The 15,056-nt window shown below is 41.9% G+C and overlaps 1 protein-coding gene across 1 annotated transcript in view; it reads left to right on the top strand.

The window, feature by feature from the left end:
• The window catches only part of LOC146612634 (pleckstrin homology domain-containing family G member 3-like), a 32,908-nt gene that overhangs the window by 5,443 nt on the left and 12,409 nt on the right, over positions 1–15,056 (top strand). The window contains exons 2-3 of the mRNA XM_085379223.1: positions 2–63; positions 12,212–12,753. Coding sequence (XP_085235349.1) covers positions 15–63; positions 12,212–12,753 — 591 coding nt within the window. The 5' untranslated portion in view covers positions 2–14. The remainder of the gene's footprint in view (position 1; positions 64–12,211; positions 12,754–15,056) is intronic.

The raw sequence follows: 15,056 nt of genomic DNA, 5'->3' as shown, positions 1-15,056 counted from the left end.
GAGGCCCGCGTGCCATGCCAGAGGGGACCCATTCTGCTCTCTACCAGGGCCCAATGGGGGAAGGTAAATATATATATTTTATATGACCTAAGCGCTGGTGATTGCTGTCTATAAAGTGACTAGTTTCATGATATAGGGTTTTAATATGTTGGTTTATTCCTGCTGGTATATCTGGTTACCCAGGACACTGCTAACATAACACAGCAGTACAGCTGAGGTGAATGTAAAATGCTGGAAATAGAAGAATAGAGGAAATGTAGAGGCTTTGAGAGGCACAGCTGAGAGAGCAATGAACTCTCCTCCTACACTCCTGGCTGGTAGAGAGCCTCTTTGTGTGGATGTGGATCTTGGCCAACCCCCTTCATACAGCTGAAACCCCTGAACACTTGCACATCAAACCTGAATGTGTCTCAGGCAGCCAAGATGGGTAGTCTAGCCAGTAGTGCTGACCTTATATACTGGGGACCACTCAAATTACATATTATTTTAGTGTTCATTATCTTTAGTCACAGAGCCACAACATAGACATAGGGCCTCTTTGTATCTGCCTGCTCTGTCCTTCAGTCCTCCACCACCCCCACACCTCTCTTCTCTCCTCTACTGAACACATTTGGTGCTGGATTTTCACTGTTGCTGAAGACTACCAATGCATAAATGGTGGCCTTTCCCCCCCACGCCTATTCCACTGATTCAGCTTTGGCGAGAAGGAGACATGTGCCGCCCTCCATGAATTATGTGTCTGTTTCCTCAAAATGTCACTCTGCACCAAGTAAATGTCCTCACATTTTTTGTTTTTTTTATAGCCCATGTGACTTGTACATAATCATCCTGGCAGTAAAGCCCACTTGTGGTTAAATCCTTTTCAGCTGGAGTTAAAGTGTGACTGACCTGCCCCCCTGCTGTGTGGATGGATGGATGGTGATTAAGGGGCAGGGCAGCTGGTAATGTGCTTGCTGTGGAAGGTGATGATTGGATGTGGTTAACAGGCTGGAGGAATGCATGTGGTGAAAGGAAGACCTGTCTCTTCAAGGTAAACAATAAAAAGGCTGTGGTTACAGTCCAGCTCTGGTGTCTCTAAAAGGTCAGAGGATTTTGAAGTGAAAAGAGGGCGTTTTTATTGCCACTTGCAGGTTTTGGATAGAGGCCATGCACATAATAATGATCAACCAAGGTGCTTTTTTTTTTTTTTCCTCCCCCAGACAAATTTAAGGATGTAGGGTAACTTATATGTACCCCTAATCATTTTTGTAAAAATGTACCTTTCATTACTGCGTTAGAATGTGAAACTGCACAGTTGCAACCCCTGTAGCCCGAGGACAGGTGTAATCCATATATTCTGACATTTCAAAAAAAGAAAAATATGTGTCTAATCTGTGACAAGGTTCATCCAGGCATTAACAGGCCTGAGGCTGCATGAAATGACTCTCTCAAAGATAAGGGTTCCCCGTGACCTACTTAACCCCAAGCAGGAATGTAGCTGTGTGTGCAGAATGTACAGCTTTAAAGGGGTTCTAGGGGGACGGATGGATCATCTCCATTCACTGCAGCTTTTCCAGACCAGTGGGCATAGGGTTGTGGACATAGATGATGGCAGGGATGGCTACATCTCTGAGTGGGCTTGTTAATGGAGCTCCTGGACTGGAACTCTTTCTCTACCTAATTGTCTGTAGCGGAAATCACATGGAGTCTCAGGTGAGCCTGCCACAACTCTGTTCTGCATCGATTTGAACTCAGACTGAAATCCCAGACAGCTCCTCGTCCTGTATGTCAGCACAAATGTTGCATATATCTGTGCAAATCAATTATATACAATGCAAACTAATTTATAGAGAATTGTTTTTGTTTTTTTGCTCCTTACAAGACTTTCTTTCAGAATAAATTATTTTACATCCTCTCACATTGGCACCCCTTCTATAGAGCTCTTTCAGTGGATTACCCACATCAGCTAAAGGTTCTCAGCAGTGCTTGTTCCAGTTAGATGGCCTCTATGAATCTCATTTGAATCTATAAAACCCTCCATCAACTTCCTTTCTGCACTTTACAGTCAGTTGACAATCTAAAAGCCATTTTATATATAATATTCTAATCACCCTGCAGACATCAAGCTATGCTGTAATGTTATTGTAAAAGACTTTATGTAATAAATGTAGTGAAGGACTTTTTAAAAAACTCTTAGCATGAGAAAACCTTTGCTCGTGTCGTATTTAGTGATCTACACAAAGACGGAGAACTTGGTGTCGTAACAAGATTCTTTATTTGAGTGCAAAGTAACACAACTTTACTGGGGCCTAAATGCCAAGAAAAAACACCACCACACCCTTTATAACACTGCATGTGATAAACTGCTTCATGTGAAGTAAACGAACGGTTCCCCTCTGACCTCTCCTCTCCACGCCGCACACAGCTGTGCCGACACAAGCCCGCGTGGACTCGGCAGCTGGGCGCTAACAGGACAGCAGTTTGGCTGTAGATTGTCAAACTGGTGGTAAAGTTTACAATGGGCTCACACCTCAGGGGCCCAGAAGTGTGTGTTGTCCAGAGGAAATGATTTGAGTGGATCCAGAGGGGGTGTGTGTGTGTGTGTGTGTGTGTGTGTGTGTGTGTGTGTGTGTGCGTGCCTGAAGAGGTCTTGGAGGTGGGGGGGCTTGTTGATGGAGGAGTTTCTTAAGTGGATCATCTCATGCCTATGCACTGAGGTCAGCTGGCACGGCTGGATCCTTTAAGAGCCTGCGTCGAGCACAGAGGAGTTTTAGAAGATTACATTTAAGATTGTTTTGTTTTTCTGACAGGTTTTGTCCTTTTCACTCTTTAAGACATCTCCAGTGCTGAAATGTCAGTTTAATTCTGATAAAGTCAAAATAATACAGATGTATCTTAATGTTTCATGTTACAGACAGTAAATGGGAGACTTTTAGTTTCACTTTTGAACACCAGAATTCCCCCCTAAAACTCCTCAGTACAACAGTTTGACCTTGGCTGCCAGTGAGGAATGCAGGTTCAGCTTGTGTATGTGTATTCGGCCTATGTTGTTCACTGCGGGTTATTTACCGACCTTCAGGCTAATTATTAACGCAACATTAAAAGTTCCGTGTGAGGCGGTGTTAATCAAATCATATGAAGGACTGCTTACAGCAGGAAACCTTTGACGTGACCTTTTTTATTTTTTCTGTCAGGGAATACGAAATCAAACCAGGCCATTGGTTTCAGTGTCTAATCACCTCTGGGGCCCGTTCTTCGTACGTCGCTTACTACATCCAAGATCAAATGACACATCCAAGATCAAATCATCGCGCTAACCGTGAGCTCGCTAATCCGGTTCCCCGAACACACCTGCTGTTGACGATTACTACAGCTGGACGCAGTAATGTGACATCACTGGGTGTCGTAAAAGGGGCTACGCATCGATAGTAGAAACATTGATCGGCAACCCTCTGATTGGTCGGCGAAAATGTCGAAGGAGCGCGCTCGGCTCGGTATTTTTCGGCAGCAGAGCAAGAACTCTTGAGTGAGGGATTTCAGGAGTTTCAGAGTTTAATCAGAACGCAAGGGAACACTGCAAAGGCTGCAAAAGCAAGGAGAGAGGGCTGGCAGAAAGTTGCTGACAAATTAAACTCGTAAGTAATTTAATAATAATAATAATAATATATTGGATTTATATAGCGCTTTTCAAGGCACCCAAAGCGCTTTACAATGCCACTATTCATTCACTCTCACATTCACACACTGGTGGAGGCAGCTACGGTTGTAGCCACAGCTGCCCTGGGACAGACTGACAGAAGCCAGGCTGCCATATCGTGCCATCGGCCCCTCTGGCCAACACCAGTAGGCGGTAGGGTAGATTTATCATATCACACTATATTATCCAATATTATATTACATTATATTATATTGTTATATTATATCCTCTTTCACATTAGAGCCACAACAGGACCCACTAGAACATGGGAACAAGTAAAAGTGAAATATAAGAATATTCTATAGAATGGTAATATTTATCACTTATATTGCTTTTCGTCTCTTGGAAAGAGACCCTGAAATAATCTGTTTGTTTGTTTATAACAGCAACCAAGAAAAGGGCAGAGCAAAAAAAGACAGGTGGTGGTCCTGCACCCCCTCGTCAACAAGTTGGTTAAGTGAATAATACCCTCACGGGAATATCGATATCTCTCTATGAGCACACTGTCGCGCTGAGCTAAAGGATCCTGTCTGTCCCGCAATATACGCTGAATTCTGAGGACTCTCCTTATCAATCTTGCACCTTCCGCAATGGGTGGCTCGCGTAAACGGACAGGACATGGCTGCGACAGACTTCCCAAATCCACCTTCGCTTTTATAGCCGTGGTCTCTCATCTTGATTACACGAAGTAATTTACAATTACTACTCTGAAATATGACTTACATCTGTAATAATCACATACATGTAATAGAATGTTAATAGTACATTTCCCTTTTTTAGGAAATGACCTGTATGTATCTGTGTGACATCAATAAAAGGATCAAGTGCTGCATTATCTTCAGTTACATTGATGTTATTTATTTATCGCTGTTGCTTTCGTATAAATGAAGCGGACATACCTGCGTGGCCGCGATCTAATCCTGTTTACATAAAGTAAACCTGCTCCCGAGCAGGTTTACGCTTACGGCTCTGTTGCTATGACAGCAAGTCCCGGATGAGCTTCGGGGAACCGACTGATCCAGGATCACGCGAAATCGTCAACAATCTAATCCGGCTAACCTACTTAGCGAGGTACGAAGAACGGGCCCCCGTTCTGACTCATGCTGTTTGATAATGGTCTGTGAAGACTCCAGGCCTAATCCTCTGAGGCACCCTCACATCCTCCTGTGGGGCAGCCATTCACCGGGGCCAGGTGGGGAGGAGTTTTTCCCAAGGAAATCGGTGTAAGACTCCCTCCCTGTCTCCCAGCTGCCACTGGGGGAAGGACTTCATTGCCAGAGGTTGTGAAGGGGTGTTGGACGAGGAAGCTCGGAGTGGATCTTGAGTGGCGGAAGGGTTTTATTGAGATGTAGGGAGAAGCAAGAGTTCCTCTTATCTCCTGAGTGAAACATGGCCACACACACTGTTCTCGTGGCTCTGAAGAATCAGTTAGCAGATTAGCAGTAGTCTAGAGCTGAGGCCTCCGCTATGGAAAAAGGATTTGTAGTTGGTGAGGTAACCTGTTTTTAACTAGGGGTTTTTATCAGGATACAATGCCATGGTAATTTAGACTATAAACCTAACCTGGTCTGAAGGAGATTACGGTGTTTTTTTTGTCAGCTTCTGTCCTTTGTTTAAGCTTTGTTCTTGTGCAGGCTTTAGTCTTGCTTTTAGACATTAATATTGATGTGTTTAGCTTTGATTTTTAGGTAGATTATCGCTTGATGGCAACTTTGTTTTTCTGTTTTTGTTGCACAGCAACAAGAAAGAAGGAGTTGATGTAAAATCAAGTATGCTAATCTTCACTTCCTCTGCATATCCTACATACATTTTAGTGCCTCTCACAAGCACTAAGTATTAAAGGCCTCTTTAAGCAATATCAATCTGCAATAATCTAATAATAATAATCTAATGATTCTTATATTTCTGACAGATAAAGTAAAACAGACTCGTTGCTGCTACAGTACATGGACCAGTTGTGCTCATGGGTGCAGTTTCCTGCTTTATTCACACTTCAGACAAGTTGAAACTTATATAGACTGTGTACAATGAAATTGGCTGCTTCTGATATGACTGAGTTACAAACTTGTTTTCTTTTCTTTTAGTTAAGAATTAAGTAATAATACCTAAATCTCTAAAGCAATAAGAACATTGATTAGGGTGAGTGCAGCCAGATTATGGAAAAAAAGCTTTGTTTTCTTTATGGTATATATGTGAATACAAACTGCTAATTGTGTTCTTTGCTTGATAGTGAATTCATTAATGAGCCCATTAGGAACTCTGCTTTTCCTAGCATGTTATAACTTGGCAAATGAAAGTGATAATAAAAACATAGTTACTGCATTGCTTTAAACTGCCAGGTTCTTTATAAATGACTAAAACAAACCCTTTATTCAACAAGTTAAATTTCCCTTACTTGTGTCTCAGGTTACTATCACTTAATTGTCCTAAGTTGTCAGACGTAATGTTAACAACTGCGAGACAGAGGCTGGTACCAGAGAAACAGAGTTATTCACAGGACGGCAGCTTTATCACCATCACTCATCCGGTTCCTGATAAGGCTGTAGAAATAGCACAAGGTGACTTTAGAGATGATTCATTGTCTGCTGTGTTCAATTTATTGTCATTTAATACATGAGTCATTATGAATCAGGCAGGAGCGTCCAAGCAAAGTTTGGTAATGGAGCAGGCAGGGACTCGCTTTTTCTTTTGGATGGTTATCCACAGTGCTTTTCTAATCCCAGTAAAGGTACTCATGCAAATGACAGTGTCCCCAGAAAGGAAACATTTAGAGGAGCTGAGGTGTTTCATAGTGGTCCGTGTGTGTAGTATTTTATCAATTTTCAAATGGTAAAAGAAAGATGCTTTTCTAATGCTAAGTGCTTCTTTTTGCTTTCAAATAAGCATTTGCATGTGGAAAACAGGCTGTGTTCCTGTTTCTTTTCTCCTGATTTGCTTAGAAAACAAAAGGCCACAAGTCAGAGTGGGTAGCGCAGGAGGGACTTTAGCGCAAACTCTTTATTTTCAGGGACCCATTAACAACGTTAGCTACACTTGGGGGATTCTTTTAACTTCAGCTAAAGTAGTCATACAGGTGTGTCTCTTTGGGAGACATCTATTCTTTAAACACAAGACGCGTCCTCATTTGTCATACTGAAAGTGTCGTCATAGGAGTTGAGGGACTGAAGAGGAGATAGGAAATGTTGATTTATTGAAAAATTGGACTTTGCTCTGTGGCTCTTACTGGCTTCAACACGTCTATACGGTAAGCATTCAAATATTTGAATTTTTTTTAAAAAAGTGTCTTGAATTTGGCTGTGTAAGCATTTGTCAAACACAATTAAACTAGGTTACAAATAATTGTAGACTTCTTGCTGCTTGTAATATTTTCCATGGTGCAGTTTGTAACCTGCTCTGTAATCTTCTTCAGACTTTGGTTTCCTCATATTTCAAGTCAAGCAGACGTTGCATTGTGCAATGCAACCTTTACAAAGAGTTTGGTTCTTCCTGTGTTGTTGAGTCCAGACAGATTAGATATGCCGGGTACATGGACAGAGGGTAGTTTTAGGTGTCCCAGAAATAAAAACCAGAGCCTCTCTGGGCTAGAATTTGCATGGGTATCATGCTGGTTTGCATGAACTGATGGATAAATGTGAGTCTCATCATCACTGGGTTGTGTAACTATTAACTTACGTCATTGTGGCATGCTGTGGCTTATGTTAACAGAGAAGGTGATAATATTTACATGGGGGAAAAAAATGTACTGAGATATGCCCGATCATGTCTGCAGAGCTCATTGCGAGAGCATCATACCGACAGTAACATCTGTACTTTGTATGTGTCTTTGACAGAGACTGGTAAATGTTTTATACAAGTGTGTATATATGGAGGAACTCATTGTTCCCTATACAGTAGCAGCTTCTGACAGATGAAGCTTGAGACTGAGGTGATCTTGTCTATGACAGCCTTTTAGAAAGTTAATAACCAGGTGCAGAGGTTTTCATTTCAGTGTTTCCCTTCAACCCTCACATCATCCTATTAGGGACTGCATGTCACTCATATCATCCTAATGTCAGAGGCAGATGAGTTTATGAACTGTGCATTTGTTAACTGTCTGATAAGCTTGGGCTGAAATGGAAACAGACTTCTTTAGTTGTAGACTGATTAGACACAGAGCGCCTCTGTAAGCGAATGCTGTCTCTTTTCAGTAATGGCGAGACTGAAAATATACCATTAAGTTTGAGGAAGGATTGTCTTCAAATGTCTCATTATTTGAGCTGCAGCTTTTTAAGTTTAAGGAATACCTCCCTTGTTACAGATTGTATTAAGACACAGTTGAACTGCATTCAATTGTCCACTGCAGAGGATTCAAAGAGGCAGAGGGAAAAAGGGAAGTCATGCTTGTAGCATTAAAACACCTTTGTCTGTAAACGTTAACCTCAGCTTAACAGGCAAGAACTGGAATTTAAAGAATTACAATGAGGGGTTAGCTTTTTTCCATTTTAGGCTACAAGAGTCTGACCTATTTTAATCCATTAAGAATTGCACAGTCTCGACTCTTTGGCTTGTTGAGGTTAAGAGACTTTTTGAAATGTAGTCCAAATACTACACTATCTCAAACTCTAGCCTTGACTTGGTTAATGTTTATCTCAGTAAGGCACCAGCTGCATTGATGCTCAGCTGAAACAAAGGAGAGTGTTGTGCTGTAGCTGAGGTAGAACACTTTGTGAAACTGTGGCGTGTGAATGGCAAAATTACACTTGTGGCTTGGCTGCAATAATTTTTTTCTGGACCATACACTTAAGCTCCCTTATACTTAACATTCCCCACCAGCATTCTGTATAATCTGTGGTTTAACAGGTCTGTCCACTGAGTTGTTTAAAATGAAGAGACAGGAAATGAAGACTGTAAATGAATGCAGATATGCTAATTATACATTATAGGTAGACAGGGTGTCAAGTTTGTAATGTGTGGCTAAAAAGGAAAATTGATCTCGGCTTGCATGTATCACCGATGTTAAAAATGGATGCAACCCTTTGATCTGCTCCTTATTTACACATGGTGCGTCTCTGTGACACTTTCCACTTTAATATACAGTATATTATTACCTCTGTCAATGAAATTGGTTCTGGCTTTCTTAACAGGATCGCTGAAATGGTTATGAATGTATTCTCATGAAGGTTTTATCAGAAATGGAACTTGGCCCACCTTGGAGATCCACATTTACTGCGTTTTCCTGACACTTCCTCCCTGATGTTTAAAACTTGCACTTAAAAATCGAGCTGGTACGCAAAAATATTCGAAAGTGTAAATGTCATGCTTGTCTACCTTAGCTAGTTAACCGTTTTTTAGAAAGCATCTATTTAAACTAGTGCTCGCAGCCTCTGCTGTGGTGGTTTCTATTTAATGATTTTTCCCTGCAGGTGTTGCCAAAACATCACTGACATTTGGGCCTGAACCAAATACTCATCTAAAACACTGCACAGTATGGATGCTTTGATCTGTTTGCAGTACATGTGTAATGTTGTTTCTTTAATTGAAATCTTGTGTATTTATTCTTTAAAAGGCTTAATTTAAATGGCAGACACTTGTAAAGCGCTCCACATCTGACAACAGAGTGCCACAGTAATGGGAACGGCTTTGCCACTGTGGCTACGGATCCCTCAGAGATTAGTAATAAATATTTGCACATGCTGAAGAGACTATGTGGCACCAAGCAAGACCAGACACTCTCCTTTTGCACTGTCTGCATGATGGTTTTTCTTATTACTTAGGATATATGGAGGGAGAGATGATGTAAATGGAAATGTTACAGAGGATGCAGACTACACTGGCTTGGCTTTTGTCATCTTTGTGACAGGCTGACTGGAAACATTTTGCACTGAGTCACACAGGAGTACACATTGGGCTTATCTTAGATCAGCAGGTCATTTACATTCCTCTGCTCAGCCTCTTTCAGCATAGGTGGTGTTTGGTCCTCCAGTTTTAACCTAAAACATGTGGTAAGTGGTATCACCTACTGATAGTTCCTGCTTGTACAATCTCTGAAGTGGTCAATCAAAGCTGAGCTCCTTCTGATCTCAAGTGTGCACGCTCCAATCTGCAGATAAATCCAGAGTATTCTTACAATGCCGCTGTTTACTTTATAATGCAGTTTACTCATGCATGTTTTGTTTTGTCACTGTGGTTGTGCAAAAGAGTTGGGTTTTAGCCCATCTTTAGTTCACATTGTGTTGTTCCTCTTCCTCTTAACTTGGCAGTGTTTGCAGCCTGCTACAGAGAAGCTTTATTATAGAGGGATATTGGGTGGGAGGAAGAAATGGAAAGAGGAAGGGAGTTTCACATGCCTCACAGAGCAAGGCTCAAAACCAAAAGTACCGACAGAAGCAGCAAAGGAAGCAGATGCCTAATTCATAGCAGTGTATTGAGTGTAATAGCTCACCACTACACTCCCCTTACACCATCAACCCTGTGATTTGTCACAGAGCGTAAACAGAGCTTTCTCTAGCGGTCACCTCGTGCTTGCCAGCCCATCTGTTTCTCCCAGTGAGGTTTTGCATGGGAACGGTGTCAGTGGGAAGGCTTGGTGCAGATTGTAGATGTAGTATGAACAACATGAGCTCACTACTGAGTCATGGAAAGTTTCAAGATGCAAAAGAGGCGCGTCTGTGTGTGTGTGTGTCTGAATAAACCAAAGGTGGCTTGACTTTTCAAGTGAAACCCATCCAGTGCACATCACTTCATAAATCACTAACTTTATGTTCTTCCCATGCTCTGAGATGAAACGTTTGACTTGCTTAATATTATTTCTTAAACGGTTTCATGTTCTGTGCTGGGAAATAAGTGAAGTCAGGAAAGGTGAATCAGCATGGTTGCAACATATTTTTGGTTCTAAAACCTTGGGATTATCTTGCATCTGTTGTTGCACATCTACTGATGGAGATATGCAAGTTGAAGCTTGTCATCACTCATGTAGAACAGAAAGAAGTTTTCAAGCTCGTGACATAAGTGGCTTTTTTTGGGTGGGTTGTATCGGCACCATATTATGCTCTCCATCCACACGCAGTATGACCTAAGACATTAATTATCACTTGATGATTTGCCTCCGTAGATTTCCGTTTATTAGTCTGGAGTTGAACTGCTTGACAAAGCTGTGTTTCTTTAGCTTGGCAAACTGTTTTGACCTCTTTACTCTCTAAATATTTAAGGAAATGGAGCTCTCTGCACAGTGGCCATTCTCACCCTGCTATGATTTCATATGTTTAGGAAACGTTTGTGAGGAAAATTCCCCATCTGGCCAGGAAGAATGTGAAACTGAATATGGATTCCAGTTCTCTTAAATTCAGTCATGGTTCTATAAAGATGCATAAACAAAGCTCCTGGTCCCCTTACCCCCCCCCCCCCCCTTTTTTTTTTTTCTCATGAGTTTTTCCCCTCACTGTTTTTCCAAAGTTCAGTCTTCAATAGTCCGGAGAGCGAGGAAACGGCTGGGCTTTTCATATAATATGTGGCGTTGTAATTGGGCCGTGTCAGTAATGATCTGAGTGAGGCCTTTTACTGTAAGCCACTCCTGTCTTAGTCTGGGAGTGGAAACAGAGTTATGTATTGATTCTTGGATAGTAGTCTGTTCAGTGTTACTTAAACATTCATTGATTTACTTTTATCTAACATTGTCCAAAAATGGGACTCATGCAGTTGGATCCTTCTTTATTCACTTCCTTTATGATGATCTGTTTTGTGACATATTGTCTAAGGTAATTGTCATGAATGTCTGTTACTGAAACAGCGTTTTTATGGCTGCATGTATGAGAAGGCGAAATATAACGACTAATGAGGAATATCGATGCTGTACAGCCATTAGTAGCTGCATTGAATCCCTATAAGGCCTATGCTGTTGTGGGTGGCATCACTGTTTTTATTTCCCTTTTTACCCCGGTGTGTCTGCATAGCTCTACAATAATGAGCTAAATTCAAGCTAATGCATACTAAAGACCAGGTACTTGTTACTGAACTGCAGAAAAGAGAAGCAGAAGGCTTGTTTCTGTAGATTGATTATAAACTATCAAAATAAGAAAACAGTGCACGCCTACAATGGGAAAAATGCCATCTATTGCAGGAGCATTGCGGGGAAGCCATATACACTTACAGTGTATTGAAGTATGTTTATGGAGCCATTGTTCTTGTGCTAATAATTACTCTGCATTTACACTGCACTGCTAAACAGACTTACCATAGTGGTTTCACATAGTTGTGGCTATATCATAGATTTAACTGTATTATAGCTTGAGCTTTAAGACAAGCAGGAGCCAACAGTAAACGGTTGGTTACAGGGCAGAGTCCATGCATCTAAATGCATGAAAATGTTAGAATCCTATCAATAAAGGCAAAAAGTTGCACATTAGAATATTCCAATGTCCCTTAACCAAAATAATAATAATCGAGCATACATTATGGATGAAGACCCTTTTAATTTTTGACATTGTCTGCTTTTTGCTTATAGGTTTTACTTTTTTAAATTTCTCAAATTTATGTCAATGTTTCTCTCACCTGTTCCAGAATCTCCTCAGTTGTCCTCACCCCTCTCCAACAGTGACCATGTCCAGGGAGGCCTCGATTTGGGTCCATACTATTGCAACCAGGTATGCATGGAGCCACTGGATGGAGAGGGTGAACGTCCAGTGAGCCTGGTGTCCTCCCTGTCCTCTGGTTCATCCCGTGATAGTCACAGTCTTTTCGGGAGCACAGCAGTCCTTCCTTCCTCCACCACACCGCCTATTCCAAGTGAAGAGGACATAGATTTGGAGCTGAGCCCAGCTGAAGGCACCAGAGAGCAGGCTGGGAACCAGAGTCCCACCCTTTCAGGTTCTAGACATCGCTGGCAGGAACAGCTGGAGGCCAGGTTGATCACCAGCCAGTGGAATAACAACAACGGCACGGCCAACAGGAAAGCGACTGGTGAAATACTTCACATCCCCTGTTCGCCTGTCGTCGCGGATGCCATGGCGCCCAACCCAAAGCTGACCTATGTGGACCGGGTTGTCATGGAGATCATGGAGACGGAGCGCATGTACGTCAAGGATCTGCGCAGCATCGTAGAGGTGAGTGGATGTCAGGGTTTTTCCCCTTAAGCCAAGTATTCAGATTGAGCCAACGATTTTAAATTATAGCCACTAAATCATCTGAGCTTAAAGCTCATATTTGATTTGGATTAACAAGCAGCTATGACCTCATGTCTGCATCACCTTTTAGTGGCGATTTGATGAATTTGAGCAGCCAGGAACCAAAACACGGACAACTGAGTCAGTGGCTGTTGAAAGCAAATAATGCCTACTGTGTTCCCTACAAATAGGTCTGGTACTTGAACAGGATCCATTCTGATTTTCCTCTTTTCCAAACAAATCAGCCAGTTGACAAAAAATGTGCCAGACATCTGGCGGCTGAAGGCTTTGTTTAGAGATTTCTAGTTCATAGAAAGGAGGACCGTTAAACAGTTTATGGTCGAGTTTTAGTGTTTTGTATAAACTATTCTGTATATTTACAGTGCAGTGAAGGCTTACAGCCTACAGCCTGGGATTATGTAGTATGCTCATATGTGGAGTCAGAGTGGGAAACAGTGCAGGTCTTTCATGGCAGCAGGAATCTTGGGCTCTGTGATCTTGGTTAAAGATAGTGGAAACCTCATCTCAAAGATGTGAAGCGTGGAAAATGAGCCAGGGATGATTTTACCACTCAGCAGGCCACTTACGTCTTATCACTCTTTCTACCTTTGTAGTCTGGAAACAGCTTCCCGACAGAAATCTCCCCAGTTCTCAGTTTGTCCTGGGTGGGGAAAAAAACACAAAAAACAGAAGCAGTGTGTTACCGTTTCACTGCACGGACTGTAATGCCTTTAACAGGTGAGCCATTTCTGACACTGAATGGCAGTAAAACAGTTAGCACCTCCTCACTTTGCGCCAGACTGTGTCTGGCGTCTTGCATTTACTGTGGGAGGGAGTGCTGCCCCTGCTGTAGCTTAAATAATGACGTGCTCTCGACAAACACTTCCAGGACCTTAAACTCTTTCAGTTGACAGGAGCAGAGTCAGTGAGACAGACTCTGCTGCAAGATCTAGCCTAGTCTGAAGTGTCAGGCCTCCCCAGCCAACACAAATATCTCTATCTTTGCACCAACAGAAGAAATAACACACATGTGAAAAGAGATGTCGGGCTATAGCGTGGGAAAATAGTCATTCCATGATTACAGTATTGCTTCACTTACTTTTTTTTTTTTTTAATCCTATTCTTACTCAAAGCCTTGGATTCGACGGGCCCATAACACTTCTTTTGGCATTGTTTAATTTCATGCTAAATCAAAGCTCTTGCCTCATACTGACACGCAGCTGTTACACATGGACATCCTTGCTTTTTATCTTGCCATTTATCTCTCTGACTCTTAAAGCCATCACTCTGTCCTTTCATGAGATCATTTTTAGAACAGCTGTTTGACCCCGGCTGGTTTCGCTTAGCCAGATATATTCCCAACACTTGTCCAGAACACACCCAGAAAGATCTTTCAGCATTTTATTCGTAAATGTGAAAATTAGCGATTCAAACAATGAGTGTTGCAATTAAATGTAGGCGTTAGGGCTGGGCGATATGACCCAGAATTCATATCTCGATATTTTTTAGCTGGATGGCGATATAAGATATATATCTCGATTTTTTTTTTTTTAAAGCCATAAGTTAAGAACAAAAAGAGAGTTCCTAGTCACACTGTGTCCCAGATGTCACACGGGCACTTTTATTTACATACAGCGTAGATGTACATGAAGAAATTATTCAAAAATAAATTATCAGCATTTATTAAATAATCATGGTCCATAAATAAAAGAAAACAATGTTTTTTTGTGCATAACAAAAAGCTCACAATTGTGCAGTCAGAATGTAAACTAATAGACGCTGAGCATAATAACAAAGAGACAGATTTCACAGCTGCACCACGTCTCTGAACAGGTGCCGTTTGTGGTCCTTATACACACACAGTACGGTAATATTACGTTGAAGCACAGTACGTATCACTCAGCGAGGCTCCTCCCCGGTAGCCCTAATCCTCCAAGACAATCCATCAAGCGGTGCAGCTCCGTAGCTTAGCAAAGTCATATTAAAACATTTTTTGACAGATTGCCGAGCGCTGTGTACCACATAAAATCGGTTCACGGTCAGTAAGCACAACCAGAATTCATACATAAGGCGCACTGTCGAGTTTTGAGAAAATGAAAGGATTTTAGGCCGTGCAGCACCTCCTGGCTGCATGTCGTTAGCGCGGTTAGCTCGTTAGCGCGGTTAGCTCGCTAACACGTTGACGCTGTCCAGCCCCACGCACGGTAACTCGCTAACGGAGATTTTCCGCTTTCATCTTGTCA

This window comes from Diplotaxodon limnothrissa, linkage group LG19 (genome assembly GCF_057381915.1).
Source record: "Diplotaxodon limnothrissa isolate DT_005_m linkage group LG19, D_limnothrissa_male_GT1.1, whole genome shotgun sequence".
Taxonomy (NCBI): Eukaryota; Metazoa; Chordata; class Actinopteri; order Cichliformes; family Cichlidae; genus Diplotaxodon; species Diplotaxodon limnothrissa.
This window is presented reverse-complemented; position numbering and strand designations above follow the sequence as displayed.